This window comes from Sceloporus occidentalis, unplaced genomic scaffold (assembly GCF_023333645.1).
Source record: "Sceloporus occidentalis isolate IW3139 unplaced genomic scaffold, rSceOcc1.0.p SCAF_14, whole genome shotgun sequence".
Classification (NCBI taxonomy): Eukaryota; Metazoa; Chordata; class Lepidosauria; order Squamata; family Phrynosomatidae; genus Sceloporus; species Sceloporus occidentalis.
In genome coordinates, this window is record NW_028316994.1 from 19,865,377 (window position 1) to 19,878,493 (window position 13,117).

A 13,117-nucleotide genomic window follows, 5' to 3' on the forward strand; every position below is an offset into this window, starting at 1 on the left:
GGGGCTGTCCAGCCTGAAGGTGGGTCTGCTCCACTTGCAGCATGGCCTGCTTCAAGGGAGAGGAGTTCTGTGGTTCTTGCATGAAAGGTGGCATGAAAGGGGAGCTGTAATTCAATTAAGGCCAACATGCTGCCACTCTAGCAGTCAACAAGTTCTCCCTAGCAACAAGCAAGTGCGGCGGGTGTTCAGCGAGATGAATGCGGCCTGGCAGAGAGATCTCCTTTCAGACAGGGAGGCCAAGTGAGGGGACCTGGAAGGCAGGAGAACAGGCAGGGAGGCAGCTCTGTTCCACAGTGGCCCAAGAAGAGAGTCCCAGAGCCAAGCCAGGGCACAGGTGGGGCAGGAGCAGGAGCCTGGGAGGAGGATCCCGCCCACCCCCCCAGCAGCAACAATGGGGAGGGGGCTGCTGGCCTTTCAGCGGAGGGCCCCCAAGCACTGCTGGGAATTAAGCTTCCAAAAGCCCAGATCAAAAGCCAAAAAGCCCTTAGGGAAGCCAAAGGCTGAGTGGCCCCATGCCCTGCCAGGGCCAGCCGGCTGCGCTGGGCCCCTCTGCAGCCAAAGGGCAGTCCCCCTCTGCCCCCTCTCTCAGCTACAAGGACACCCACCCCAGGGGCCCTCAGCGGGTAGGGGCCAACCAGGACTCCTCAGACACCTCTTCCCCATGACCCACAGCTACAATTCCTGCGGCCGCTCCACCTGGCAGGAAGCTCACTCCCAGGACCATACACACGCGTGTGCATACTCACACACACAGACACACACGCATACAGGCTCAGCTGACACACCAGATACCGAGGAATGCCCAGCCTTTCAGTATTTACAAGCAAGGAGCTCTAGACAGGTAACATGTGGCCCTCCAGACGGTGTGGACTGCAACTCCCAGCAAACTTCAGGTTGCCTAGCCAATGAGGAGGCATGATGAGATAGGCAGTCCCACTGGCTCTGCAGGGGTCTGCAGGGTTCCCAGCCATGTTCTAGACATGCTTGGAGCTGTTATCTCCCCTCTATTCCCATTCCCTCTAAGCAGAGCGAGTCAGCAGGCTTTTGTTCCTTCCCCACTGGGCACAGGCATTGAGGACACCATACCATGGGGAGGAAAGGAAGCCCCAAGAGCTGTCCTCCACACCTTCGGCCACATGCTGGCATGGCCTCTCACTCAGGCTGCCTGGGCCCTGTGGAAACAAGGGAGCCCTTTCAAGTGAAGCCCACAACTGGCGCTGAGCAAGGACCTTAGAGACTTTGGCTGCCAAAAGGCAAAAGGTAGCGGTGGCTGCAGAAAGGAAGGTGAGTCCTCTAGTGACCTAGGCAGGTGCAGGCTGCTCTCGGGCCACAGGAGAACTTGTGAGAAAGTGCTATAGAGCAACCTCAGGCCCCATCTCCATTCCTTCCATGACCTAAGCACTCTGACACATTTGGGGCAGGCAAGCCCCTTTCTTCTTTGCCCTTGGTACTAAGAGAGCAAGGCACTGACTTATGCTGCTGGGCAAGGAGGGGGGCACATTTGCAGTTGATGGGTCATTTCTTCAAGACTGGCACCTCTGACAGCATCATCCTCGCCTGAGCTTCATGCCAAACACACCTCCTCTCCCTACCTCCCCACAATTCTTGCTCACTGAGGTGAGGGCCCTCCTCTGTCACCATCAAACCCACCACAGCCACCCCTCCAAAGGAAGCCATGGACACCTGGCCCAGGTCCAACTCCCAGCAGTAGTCATGACAGGCAGATCAAGGCCAGTGTTGGCGCCCCTCCTTGTTCCCCTAAAGCACAGTGTTTCCCTTGTGAAATGCAACCTCCCTCATGTGTTTTCTGTTTGCTCAGGGCGCTGCTGCTGCTGCTGCTCCAGCATCTCCTCTGGCTCCAGCCCAAGTCCTGGCCGCACCCTGGGCAGCAGGTTCCATGACCCACTTTTGAGTGAGTGGTGCTTAAGAAGCATTTAATGTTACCTCCTGGGACAGAAATGTAATCCCAAGAGTGGGTCACCGTCCACACAGCCAGCATGGTGGACTCTGGTCCCTTCCTTATTAGTTCTGGAGAACTTGAACTTCCAAAAACACGGAGGGCAGCCCAGGTCACAGAACAGTCAGGCAGCTTCTGCTGATCGCTCTTGAGGAAACAAAGCACCACTTCACAAGGCTGGAAATCACACCCAAGATCTAGAACTAGCTAGCGGAAGCACCTGCCCCAAGGACAGCGATGGTGGTGGGGAAATGGTTGGTGCCACAGCACTCTTCAGAACGTACTCTGGCTCAAGGAGTCTTAAGGAGTCAGCTTAATTGCAGGCCCAGCCCACAGTTCAACCCCCATCTCCACTTCACCAAAAGTTCCAAAGGCTCCCAGGCAGAGCTGTCCCAAAAACTGCTCCTTTGCTCAGCAGAGTAACCTTCTTAAGTTGTACCACCTGCAGAGGAGAACTGGGTGTGGAACGCCTTTGCTTTTTCTCACACCATGTGAGGAATGTCTGAACACCTGCTGAGAGGTTGCCCAAGACGGCTTCATCTTTGTCTTCTGGGAAAACAAGGATCCCGCCTGCCAACAAAGAGGCTCCGTTTTGAAGGAGCCAATCACACTGAATAACCATCCACCTCACTTATCCATACATCAATGACATCCAGGCTAGACTACTGCAATGCTCTGTATGTGGGGCTGCATTTGGAAGCATCAGCAGGGACAGGCCACAGTTGCTAAGATGCTGGTAGGATCAGGGCAGTCAGAGTGTGCAACACCAATGTTATGTCAACAGAACCAGTTCTTGGTGTGTTTCTGAGCCCAATCTGAAGGGAAGGCTTTGACTTTTAAATTATTTGGGGCCAGACTACTCTGCAAAGACTGCCTGCCCTTGGAGATCATCTTCAGAGGTCATCCTCCAGTAAGATCACTTTGGCTGGTGGGCTTGAGAGAAGGGCCTTAAATGCAGTGGCCTCACGATTGTAGAACTCATCTGGCCCCGTCATTACAAGCCTCCAAGCAGGTACTAAAGAGTTACTTGTCCTGAGTTTCTCTTTCCTATATATGATGTATTCCCTCCCGCCCCCATACAGAGCACTGCTGCTGTTTGACTGGTTAATCATTTTATCTGTTCAGAATGTTATTACACCAAACTGAACGCAATTTACTTTATTATATTGTTGCTGGCATGCAATGACGGCACATTTTATTGCTACTGAAAGTCTCTCTACTGTTTTTCTGGTGATTTTCTTTTATATGACAGAAGCTGCCTACTAAGGATTTGAAGTAAATGTTCAAAGTAAAGGTGTGTGTGTTGGGGGGGGGGGTAATCTGGAATCTTTAAAGCAAAAAAGCAAAAACACATCACATCTAAAGAATGGGAATTCTCTAGTCCCAAAGTTTAATTAATTGCCAGCTATAGGCTAAGTGGTTAATTGGTTGTAGGTCAACTCGGACCTTGTAGATGATAATTCCACAAGTGGACATCACAGAATACAACAAGGAATAACCAGCTCACAGAGCTTTGAACTTTCTACCTCCTGGTTTCCAATTCAAACAGATCAGACCAGTCAGATGACTCTTTATGCGCCATCTTAGACTGGCGCAAGAGTATACAAGGTTTGGAGTTTCACAGATCTTCAAGATGAAGAAGAAGAGCCCTCCCTCCATGCCATCTGTCATCCTCCGTCCTCAGAGGGAGCCAACAGTCAGGCCCAACTCCATCAGGCCTGGCCAGAGCAAGAAGAAGGGCCCTCCCTCCAGTCCATCTGCCATGGCCCAGGCCTCCGAGGGAGAGAAGGACCAACCGCTGGACCGGATCCCCTTCCCCACCACCATTCCCTTCTCCTTCTGTGTCCTGTATTTTTAGATTGCAAGCCTGAGGGCAGGGAACCCTCTGAATAACTAACTGTAAGCTGCTCTGAGAGTCTTTAGGGTTGAAGAGCGGGGTATAACTACGCCTCTTTTTGACCCGTACGATGGACACTCGCGGAAGAGGAAAGCTTGTATGTTCTAGCATTAAGATTCTGTAACAGTTCCTTTAAAAACCTGCCCTTCCCCTTCCCTGGTCCACACCCTGCTCTTCTCCCAGAAGGGATCCAGAGTCCATCAGAGGTGGCCAGGGGGGACTGGCCTATCCTGCCAGCTGCCTGAGCTGAGCCCTGAGCGTCCGCAGAAGGCAGGCTCCAAAGGGCTCCTCTGGCTCTGCTGACTGGGCGCAGGCCAAGCAGCCCACCCTGCAGCAGCCCTGCCTTCCTTGAAACAAAAAAGAGACAGAGGTAACGGGAGAAAGGGAGGGAGGGGAGGAGAGCCATTATGCTGGCCAGTTTAATAACAACGCAGCAGAGACAGGGGAACACGGCCGCCAGCCACGCTGCAACTCTCACCAACTCACCCCCGCTTCCTAGAACACCGTCCAGCCTGACCCCTTCTGCGCACACTCACAACGTCATCCTTCCAGAGCAAGAGATGGTCTAAGGCAGTGGTCCCCAAAGGGTGCCCTTTAAGAGCTTTTGGACCTCAGCTCCCAGAAGCCTCGGCCGTCTTGGCCGACAGTCTGGGATTCTGGGAGCTGGAGCCCCAAACGCCTTCACAGTGAACGACTGTCTGCCTCCGTTGTCCCTCCTGCAACGCTCTGTATGTGGGGCTGCATTTGGAAGCGCCAGCAGCGACAGACCACAGCGGGGCTTGTTTGGGGAGCCCCGGCCTAAGACGTCCATATTCCTTTCGGAGGCTCATTGGGTTGCTTGGAACGACTGAATTGCCAGGGAGGTCCCTGCCCCCGCATTTAAAATGCAGCGCCGAAGGAGGCAAGCGCTGGCAGAAGGGTCTCTGGGGAAGGAAGGCAGAGAGCAGTGAAGCGAGGGATGGAAACAGCGCAAGGTCAACAAGAGGGCCGCTCCCCAAACACAGAGGTCCGAAACGCACTGCAGAAAGAACCCAGTCTGACGCCGCTTTCACTGCCCTGGCTCAATGCGCTAGGAATGCTGGGAACTGTAGTTCCCCCCCAGACACTGAGCCTTCTTCTCTTCTCAGGCCACAATAAACTCCGTTTCCCAGGGTTCCCTAGCACTGAGCCACAGCATTTGAGGCCATCGGAAGCAGCCTCTAAGTGGATCATTTCTGCAGTGCGTGCTTTGGACCAGAGACACAGAGAGGCTGCATCCACACTGGAGAAATAACCCGGTCTGGAACCGCTTTTAAGTCTTCCTGGCTCAAGGCTATGGAATTCTGGGAGTTGGAGTTTGTTGTGGGCAGTCGTCTTCCCCCTAAAGCCCCTCCCCTTGACCTCTGACCCCGCCCCCGCTCACCCTGAGGGCCGAGAGGTCGATGTCGTCGAGGCTGCGGGCGGGGGCCGGGTCGGCCATGGCGCCGGGGGCTCAGCGGGGCCTCGCTTCCTGCCTTCTTTCCCTCCTCAGGGCTGCGGCCCCATTCGCTTCCTCATCGCCGCGCTCCGCTCCGCTCCTTCCTTCCGCCTCTCTCTCGTCCAGACAGACCGACTGACAGGCGCCCGTGAGGGAAAAGCAGCGCCGCCGCATTGCGCAGGCGCCGCGCGGCAGGGGCGGGGACTCCCGTGCGCAGGCGCGCTGCGAAAAAGGGGGCGCATGCGTCCCTCAGGAGTCGGCACGCGCCTCTCGGACGCCTGCGCAAACGGAGGGCGGGCGGGCACTAATGAGGCGGAAATCCCGATAAGATGGAGGAAAGCCAGAGGGACTCACCATTGGCCGCGGAGAGTCGGCGCATGCGCAGAACTGATACCCAGCCGTTTCCTGCTGAGCAGGCGTGGATGGCGAAGAGTGGCGGAAGCTGCGGGCCGAGGCCCATCAACGGCGCCATGATGGGCGGGGAATCAATAATACACATCCCTCCATATTTGCGGCTTTGATTATTCACGGATTTCATTAATATGGTCTCTCTAGGAATCTCTAGGTCCTCCAGTGCAACTCTATGGTCAATTTTAACTAAAAGTTGCGCTGAAAGACCTAGCGATTCCTAGAGAGAATACTCTACTAGGCCTTTGTAGCTCCTCCATTGCAGTTCTGTGGTCGATGTCTGTCGGACGTTGGCCACAGAGTTGCCCTGGAGGACCTAGAGATTCCTAGAGAGACCACTATCCTAGGCCTTTGTAGCTCCTCCAGTGCAGTTCTATGGTCAGTGTCTGTCGGACGTTGACCACAGAGTTGCCCTGGAGGACCTAGAGATTCCTAGAGAGACCACTATCCTAGGCCTTTGTAGCTCCTCCAGTGCAGTTCTATGGTCAGTGTCCCAAAGCCCCTCGGGATGGAGACTCCCAGCGCCTCAGAGGCCTGGCCCTTGACCTGAGGGGATTGTGGGCCAAGAGGCCCTTCAGTGATTACTGCAAAGGCCCAGGAGGTGCCCTCAAGCCTTTGCAGGGGTCACTGAGGGGTCTCTTGACCAACGATCCCCCTCAGAGCAAGGGTCGGCCCTTCCCCCCTCAGGATCCCAAGCTTAAAATGGCTCCTCATAAACTGCCCAGAGAGGGTATTGTACGATCATTTATGTCTGACGTCCTGCCATTTGCTGGGAAGGGCATTATAAATTAACATTATTACTACTATTATTATCCTAAACAGGGAAATGCGATTCAGCTTGAAGGCACCTGGCGCCAGCTCCCTTTTGATGCAGAGCCCATGAGAACATGAGGCTCACGTTTCCGCCCAGGATGACCAGATGTCTTCCTAATTGGAAAGGAGGACAAGGCACCACAAAATGTAAAACGTTAAAGAAAAATGTAGGATGTTACAGCGTAAAAGGTGAAAGTGCTCATACATACACAGGCCGCACACTCTCATGGAGATCCTTGCCAACGAACAGCCAGGTAACAGCAGTTACGTTTATTTAATATGTCGATAAACAAGAGGCACTTCGGTACAGAAAGGAGCAGCGATGGGCCTCGGACTTCCCCTTTCTCTTGCATTTGAGGAGCAGCTCCACGTGGGTTTTGGAAACCAAGGTGTGCAGCTTCAGAAAAGCAGCACCGGTCATAACAATAATATCAATAAGGCAGCATGCTGCAGGCACAGCATGCCAAATGGAAGGAAGATCGTTCCCACCTGGACATCGGCCAGATGAACGTAAAGGCATCGCTGTGTTAGTCTGGAATATCACCATGCAAAGGGACTCTTTGGCACGTCTGAGACTGAGAGAAAGAAGATGGTAGACAAAGTCTTATGAAATAGGCTTAGTCTACAAAAGCTAAGGCTCCCAACTCCTTCCTCTCAGTTGGTGCCAAAGGACCCCTTTGCCCATTGGCCCGGATGGCCAGCATACGCATCTGAATGGCAAAAGAAGGCAGAGGTGGCCTCATGCACACAAGGCACCTGGCCAACATTCACATTCCCTCCCTTGGATGTGCTTTTGAGCAACTACTAGGCTGAAACTCTTCTGAACTGCACAGATTTGCTCCAAGGCACTCTGTGAAATGTAGTAGAGCAAGAGAACTGAGAATTCTGATAATATAAAAAGTACAATGCAATAAAAATAGTGTCCTCAAAACCGTCCACGCAGGGAAGCAATGACACTTAACGCCAGTTTTGAAGCCTATGTCGAATAGCAGACAAACCATAAACACAATTCTGAAATGAGAGCAATAACCTCATGGGAGAATTGGGGGGAGGCTGGGTCCACAGTCAGCCGAGGGATGTAAACATCAGGAAGGAGAGGAAGCAGGGATGGTCAGTTCCTCCCCTCCCACAACCTTCTGGAATGTTCTAAAGAGGAAGATGGGCCATGCTGGCTGGCTGCTTGCCTGCCCTCCTCATATGGTCAGGCAGACAAAGTGCTGGTGTGAATGGAACAAGGTTTCCCTTGCCCAGCAATGAAAGGCAGGGAACCATGGAAGCATTTCTAGAGCTGGAGTTAATGTCCCTTTGAGGGAATGATGGAAGCTGCCCTGTTTTTCCGTTGGAGCTGGCTGAAGATGGAATCGCTTTCTTGATAGCAAGCATGGCAAACGTCAACTGGAGCAAGCAGCAGACTCTGTGGGGTGCTAGTCTGCAGGCCCCTCGAACCCACAGGCGACCCGACTGGAGGAGAGCCTGATCCTTGACCGCTGGCCTCCCTTGGCTCCTGCTTCCTCAGGGCGCCTCCGAGCGCAGCTTCAGGTCCACACTTCCACAGGGATCATGCCCTCCTTGCTGTTGAGCGGCGGCAGGAGGGACTCCTCGGCCAGGAACTCCAGCGGGAACCGGACCAAGTGGCCCCGCACCTTCTTCAGGTTGTCCCGAGCAATGATGGGGCTGACCGAGGCCAAGTTCTCCACGCTGACGTACTCCCGGAGGGCTCGGTGGGAGCGCACAGCGTCCATGGGGAGGCAGCGGAAGACCTGTTTCACAAGAAGGAGGGAAGGAAAGCCCAGACACAGTTAGACTACTTTGATGTTATTCAAGGAAGGAAGCACCTTTACAGGGAGGGGAAGGACTCTTGACTGGAAGAGCTCTTTCAGAGTTTGCTGCACTCAGTCATAGAGTTGGAAGAGACCCCAAGAGGCCTTGATCCAGTCCAACCCCATTCTGCCATGCAGGAACTCACAATCAAAGCATCCCTGAAAGATGGCCATCCACACTCTGATTAAAGAACTCCAAAGAAGGAGACTCCACCATCCTCAACTGATTGCATTCAGTACAATCACTAAAGTCCCTTTTCTCCACGAGCAATCAACCCTCAAAGGCCTGCTCAGGCAACAAGGTCTTCATGGAAGGAGGGCATCAATCTGACCTCTCTGGAAGGGAGTTTCAGGGCCTGGGGGGCAGCCACTGCGGAGGCACCAACTCCCCACTGGAGATATCTGTGAGGGGGGTTAGGAGAGAGAGAAGGGCCTCCCCAGAAGATCTCAAGACAGTCTCCTATGGGCCCTTCAGCTCACTTGGGCAACAGAAGGATAGCCAGGAGGGTGCCCCGTCTCTCCCAAGTTCCTAACAGGTGGGATGGAGAGAAGGGACTCCCTGGAAGATCTCAAAATGCAGACAGGTTTATATGGGGAGATATGGTCCTTTAGGGCCTGAGCCATGGAGGGCTCTGCTGGCCGTAACTTGCAATGCCAGGAAAGCCCAAGCTCTGCTGCTTTTTGTCTCTCTTCAGCCATTTTAATGCTCAGGTGGATGAGTGCATATCTGAGGAATTTGGAAGGATGGTGGGTTTGGTGTCTGTGACCCTGAACAACAAGCCGCTCAGGACTAAGCACCCCCCCCATAACTGACACATGCCCTCCGCCACTCCCCACCTTGACCTCACTCCCTGCTCAGCCCTAAAACCATAACACTACCCACATTTTCGTAGATGTCCGCATTGGATGCAGCCCGGGTTTGCCAGATTTCATGGAAGAAGTGGTCACTGACTGGATCCCGAATATCGATGTCAAGGTTGGAGGTCACACCCAAAACACACCTGTCAGGGAGGAGAGAGAGAGGACAACAGTGACCCCCAGGAAGAGAGATATTTGCAGGTCAGTGCAAGGGGAACATTTGGCTAACCAATTTGTTTAAGGTGGGAGTCCTTGACCATGAACCCCTTAGGCATCCACGGATCAGCTTCAAAAGGTCTACAGGTACAGTTTTTTCCCTACAAATGCTGCTCCATCCTGCTGGGTCTTGTCTATTTTGCTCTGATCTGTTCTACAACATTTTTATACACACACACACACACTCACACACTCTTTTCCTGGGCAGACTGGCAGCAGCCACCAAAAAGGCCCTATCTTACTGTCCATCCATCACAAATGTGCCCAGGAAGGTAGTGGGCTCGAGAAAAGGGCCTTCACTGGTCATGGGAGGAGACGTCCCTTCAGATCCAGCCATCTGCCACACACTCACCTGAAGCAATCCATGCGCAGGCTGAGCGCAAACCTCCCCGCCTGGTACTCCTGCCCATCCATGACAGACGCCACAAACTCCGTGTCCTCCACCAGGACGGCCAGTTCGCTGTCTCTTTTCCCCAGCAGGCTCCGGTCATTGATGTTGGCAGACCCTAATGATTTAAAAGAGGGGAAAAGATGGCTGAGACCCTGAAAGGCCAGAGAGGAGGGGTTCCTTGGGGCAGGGGTCTGTGCAGAAAGAGCTCCTCACCAATTATGACAAGCCGGTCGTCGGCGATGAGCATCTTGCTGTGGATGTAGACCAGCTCCGTGAGGAGTTTTCCTTGCAGCTCGCCATGGGTCCGCAAACCACAGAAAGAGACATAGTTCTTCCAGTCTTCCCCCACTTTTTGGAGAGAGAAAAGTCAAGGGGACGTCTGTTGGAGACAGGCTGTTGCTCCTCCACCTCCCAAATGCTAGGGATAGAAGCCCAGAGCTACAGGGAAAGGGCACCTCTGGGCATGTGCAGAGCACACTGCACCTCCGAAATAAGCTAATACAGTCGGCCCTTCTTATACACGGATTTGAGCATCCACGGATGGCAAACCCGGAAGTTGTCCCGAATGGCGGCACACGCGCCGCCATTTGGGACAACTTCCCTCTCCTCCCCTCCTCTTTCCCTCCCTCCCTTCTTCCCTCTTTCCTTCCCTACTTACCTTGTTGGTCGCCGTCGCCACTGCTGTGGGAAAGGCCGGGGGGGGGGTGTTTGGAGGCCAAGAAGCCTCCAGCTCGCCACCCAGCCCTTCCGTGGTGGCGGTGGCAGTGGGGGAGAGGTGGCCGAAGCTTGCCCTCCAGTACGGTCTCCCCGCAGCCGCAGCTTCCGTCCCACTGCCACTGCAACCTTTTTGTGGCGGCGGCGAGGAGGCTGAGGGCACGCTCCGGCTCTACCTTGTTGTCGCCGCCTCCGTGAAAAGGCCAGGTGGGTTGGAAGCCAAGAAGCCTCCAGCCCGCCATCCGGCCCTTCCACAGTGGCGGTGGCGGCAAGGAGGAAGCTTGGCTTTGTTCTCTGCTGCCTCGTTCTCCTCGCCCCGCTGCTGCAGAAGGTCTGGGTGGTGGCCTGGAGGCCGCTTGGCCTCCAAATCCACCCCCGGGCTTTCCCGCGGCGGCAGCAGAAGCCGAGGTCATGAGGAGGCCGGGAGGCAGTGCTGGAGGCCTTGAAGGCCTCTGGAGCTGCTGCTCTGCCTCCTCGCCGTTGCAGAAGGGCCGGGTGGCGAGGAGGCAAAGCAGCAGCTCCAGAGGCCTTCAAGGCCTCCAGCACTGCCTCCCGGCCTCCTCGTGGCCTCGGCCTCCTCGCCACTGCCACCGCTGTGAAAAGGCCACGTGGTGGAGTTGGAGGCCAAGAGACCTCCAGGCCACCACCTGGACCTTCTGCAGCGGCGGTGGTGGCAGCGAGGAGGACAAGGCAGTGAAGGACTAGGCCAAGCTTCCTCCGCGCCGCCACTGCCACCGCGGAAAGGCCGGAGACCTCTTGGTCTCCAACACGAGGGGGAGGCGCCGGCAACCAACAAAGTAAATAGGGAAGGAAAGAGAGGGAGGCAGGGAGGGAGGGAGGAGAGGGCACGCCATTGGGGACAATGGGACTTGAGCATACGTGGATTTTGGTATATGCGGGGGGTCCGGAATGGATCCCCCACATATACCAAGGGCCCACTGTATTTATTAATTTAAATGAAATCCCACCTTGCTCCCAGTGTGGGACCTGAAGTGGCTTATAGTGGAGGTAGAGCTAAATCAACGTTTAGCCCAAAAGTATAAAAACCTTTAAATTAAAACCCTTCTGGCACAGTCATTTGACAGTCAAAGGCTGCATCAACAGTGGAGAAATAACCCAGTTTGGTACCACCTTTGAGCATCCTGGCTCAAGGCTATGGAATTCTGGGAGTTGGAGTATGTTGTGGGGTCCTCTGCTCCACTCTGAGTCCACAACAAACTCCAACTCCCAGAATTCCATAGCCTTGAGCCAGGATGCTGAAAAGTGGTGCCAAACTGGGTTATTTCTCCAGTGTGGATGCAGCCAAAGACTAAATGTTGTGTGTGTGTCTCCCTCATACCTCCCCTGTGACACTTACTGACTGCACTGAGGCGGCCGACGATGGAGGCGTCTCCGCGGCAGAGAGTCCTGTGCAGGAGAGACAAGAGCGGGACAAGAGGTAAAAGACGTGTTGCGGGTCATCTGGGTTTGCGTCCTCCTTCCCCCATCTCCCCCCGCAGCCCTCCCACCTCTACGCTTTATTTATTCATTGAATTTTCACCCTGTAGGTAACAAACACTAGTAAAAACAAAGTAGGAACAAGATAAATACACACAAATTAAGTCCATATATCTTATATAATAATATCTTAATAAATAATAATTATTTGTATTCCTCTTTTTCACAAAGGAATCAAAGCGTATTCCAACAGTATAATTAAAACATCAAACAATTAAAAATTACAATTTAAAAACCCCAACCCTTCCCCAATCAAATTTATTCAAATCTACATACACCACATTAAAACTTGCATTCAAAGGAAACAGAAACATATCTATGCTTCAAGAGACCTCACATCCAACTGCCAACCCTAGGTTCCCATTCCTTCCTTTGACCTTACAAACTCCCATTCTTTTTATCCCTTTTCTCTGTATCCATTCCCATTCTCTCTCTATAGTTTCTATCCCTACTTCTCCTTCCTTATCTCTTCCATCTTTAACCTTCTTCTTCCTTTCCTTATCTTATCTTCTCCTCTCCTTCTTTTCCTCTCATATCTCTATCTTCCCATCTCGCCCTTCCTCTTCCTTCTTTCTTTTCCCCTTCACTTCCTCATACATTCTTCACATACTCATACCTTCTCCCATCTACACCTTCCATCATCCTCTCTTCTATACTTCTGGTCATTATTTTAATGGCGGGTGAAGATTTTAATGGACATTTAATTAACATCAGAAAATAACAATGTTTAGCATTAAAAATAAACCAGAAGTGGAATTCTGGCTGACTGTGGTTTCATCTTCTTCTGCCTTCCTCTCCATCTGTCGCTGGCATCTTTGAGAATCCATGAGGCCCCAGAACTGGTCCCCAGATCTGCCAGAAGCGCCCACCTTGGCTATGGAGAGGGAGATCAGCGCTCTTCCGGTCTGAATCCAAGATGCTGGTGACAACATTGACAGCCTCGCAGCCTCAGGGCTTCAAGGAGCACCTATACATCCCTGCCTACAGATTAAGGTCTTTTTTCGGGGAGGGGGGGGACTCTCCTCTGTCCCCCAATAGTGGGCAAAAGACATGGGGGCACATGGGATCAGGGCCTTCTCTGCTGTATCAC

At 53.4% G+C, this 13,117-nt stretch overlaps 2 protein-coding genes across 7 annotated transcripts in view; both read right to left on the reverse strand.

Moving 5' to 3' along the window:
- The window catches only part of MINK1 (misshapen like kinase 1), a 44,173-nt gene extending 38,693 nt beyond the window's left edge, over window positions 1-5,480 (reverse strand). For all 6 annotated transcript variants that reach the window (XM_089479865.1, XM_089479864.1, XM_089479863.1 and 3 more), the window contains exon 1: window positions 5,257-5,480. In XM_089479865.1, the coding sequence (XP_089335991.1) occupies window positions 5,257-5,313 (57 nt within the window). In that variant the 5' untranslated portion in view covers window positions 5,314-5,480. The remainder of the gene's footprint in view (window positions 1-5,256) is intronic.
- Window positions 5,481-6,786: 1,306 nt separating this feature from the next.
- The window catches only part of PLD2 (phospholipase D2), a 42,768-nt gene continuing 36,437 nt past the window's right edge, over window positions 6,787-13,117 (reverse strand). Inside the window, exons 21-25 of the mRNA XM_089480171.1 lie at window positions 11,888-11,937; window positions 10,030-10,164; window positions 9,778-9,931; window positions 9,235-9,352; window positions 6,787-8,291 (exon numbers count right to left, since the gene is read on the reverse strand). Of these exons, the coding sequence (XP_089336297.1) occupies window positions 8,067-8,291; window positions 9,235-9,352; window positions 9,778-9,931; window positions 10,030-10,164; window positions 11,888-11,937 (682 nt within the window). The 3' untranslated portion in view covers window positions 6,787-8,066. The remainder of the gene's footprint in view (window positions 8,292-9,234; window positions 9,353-9,777; window positions 9,932-10,029; window positions 10,165-11,887; window positions 11,938-13,117) is intronic.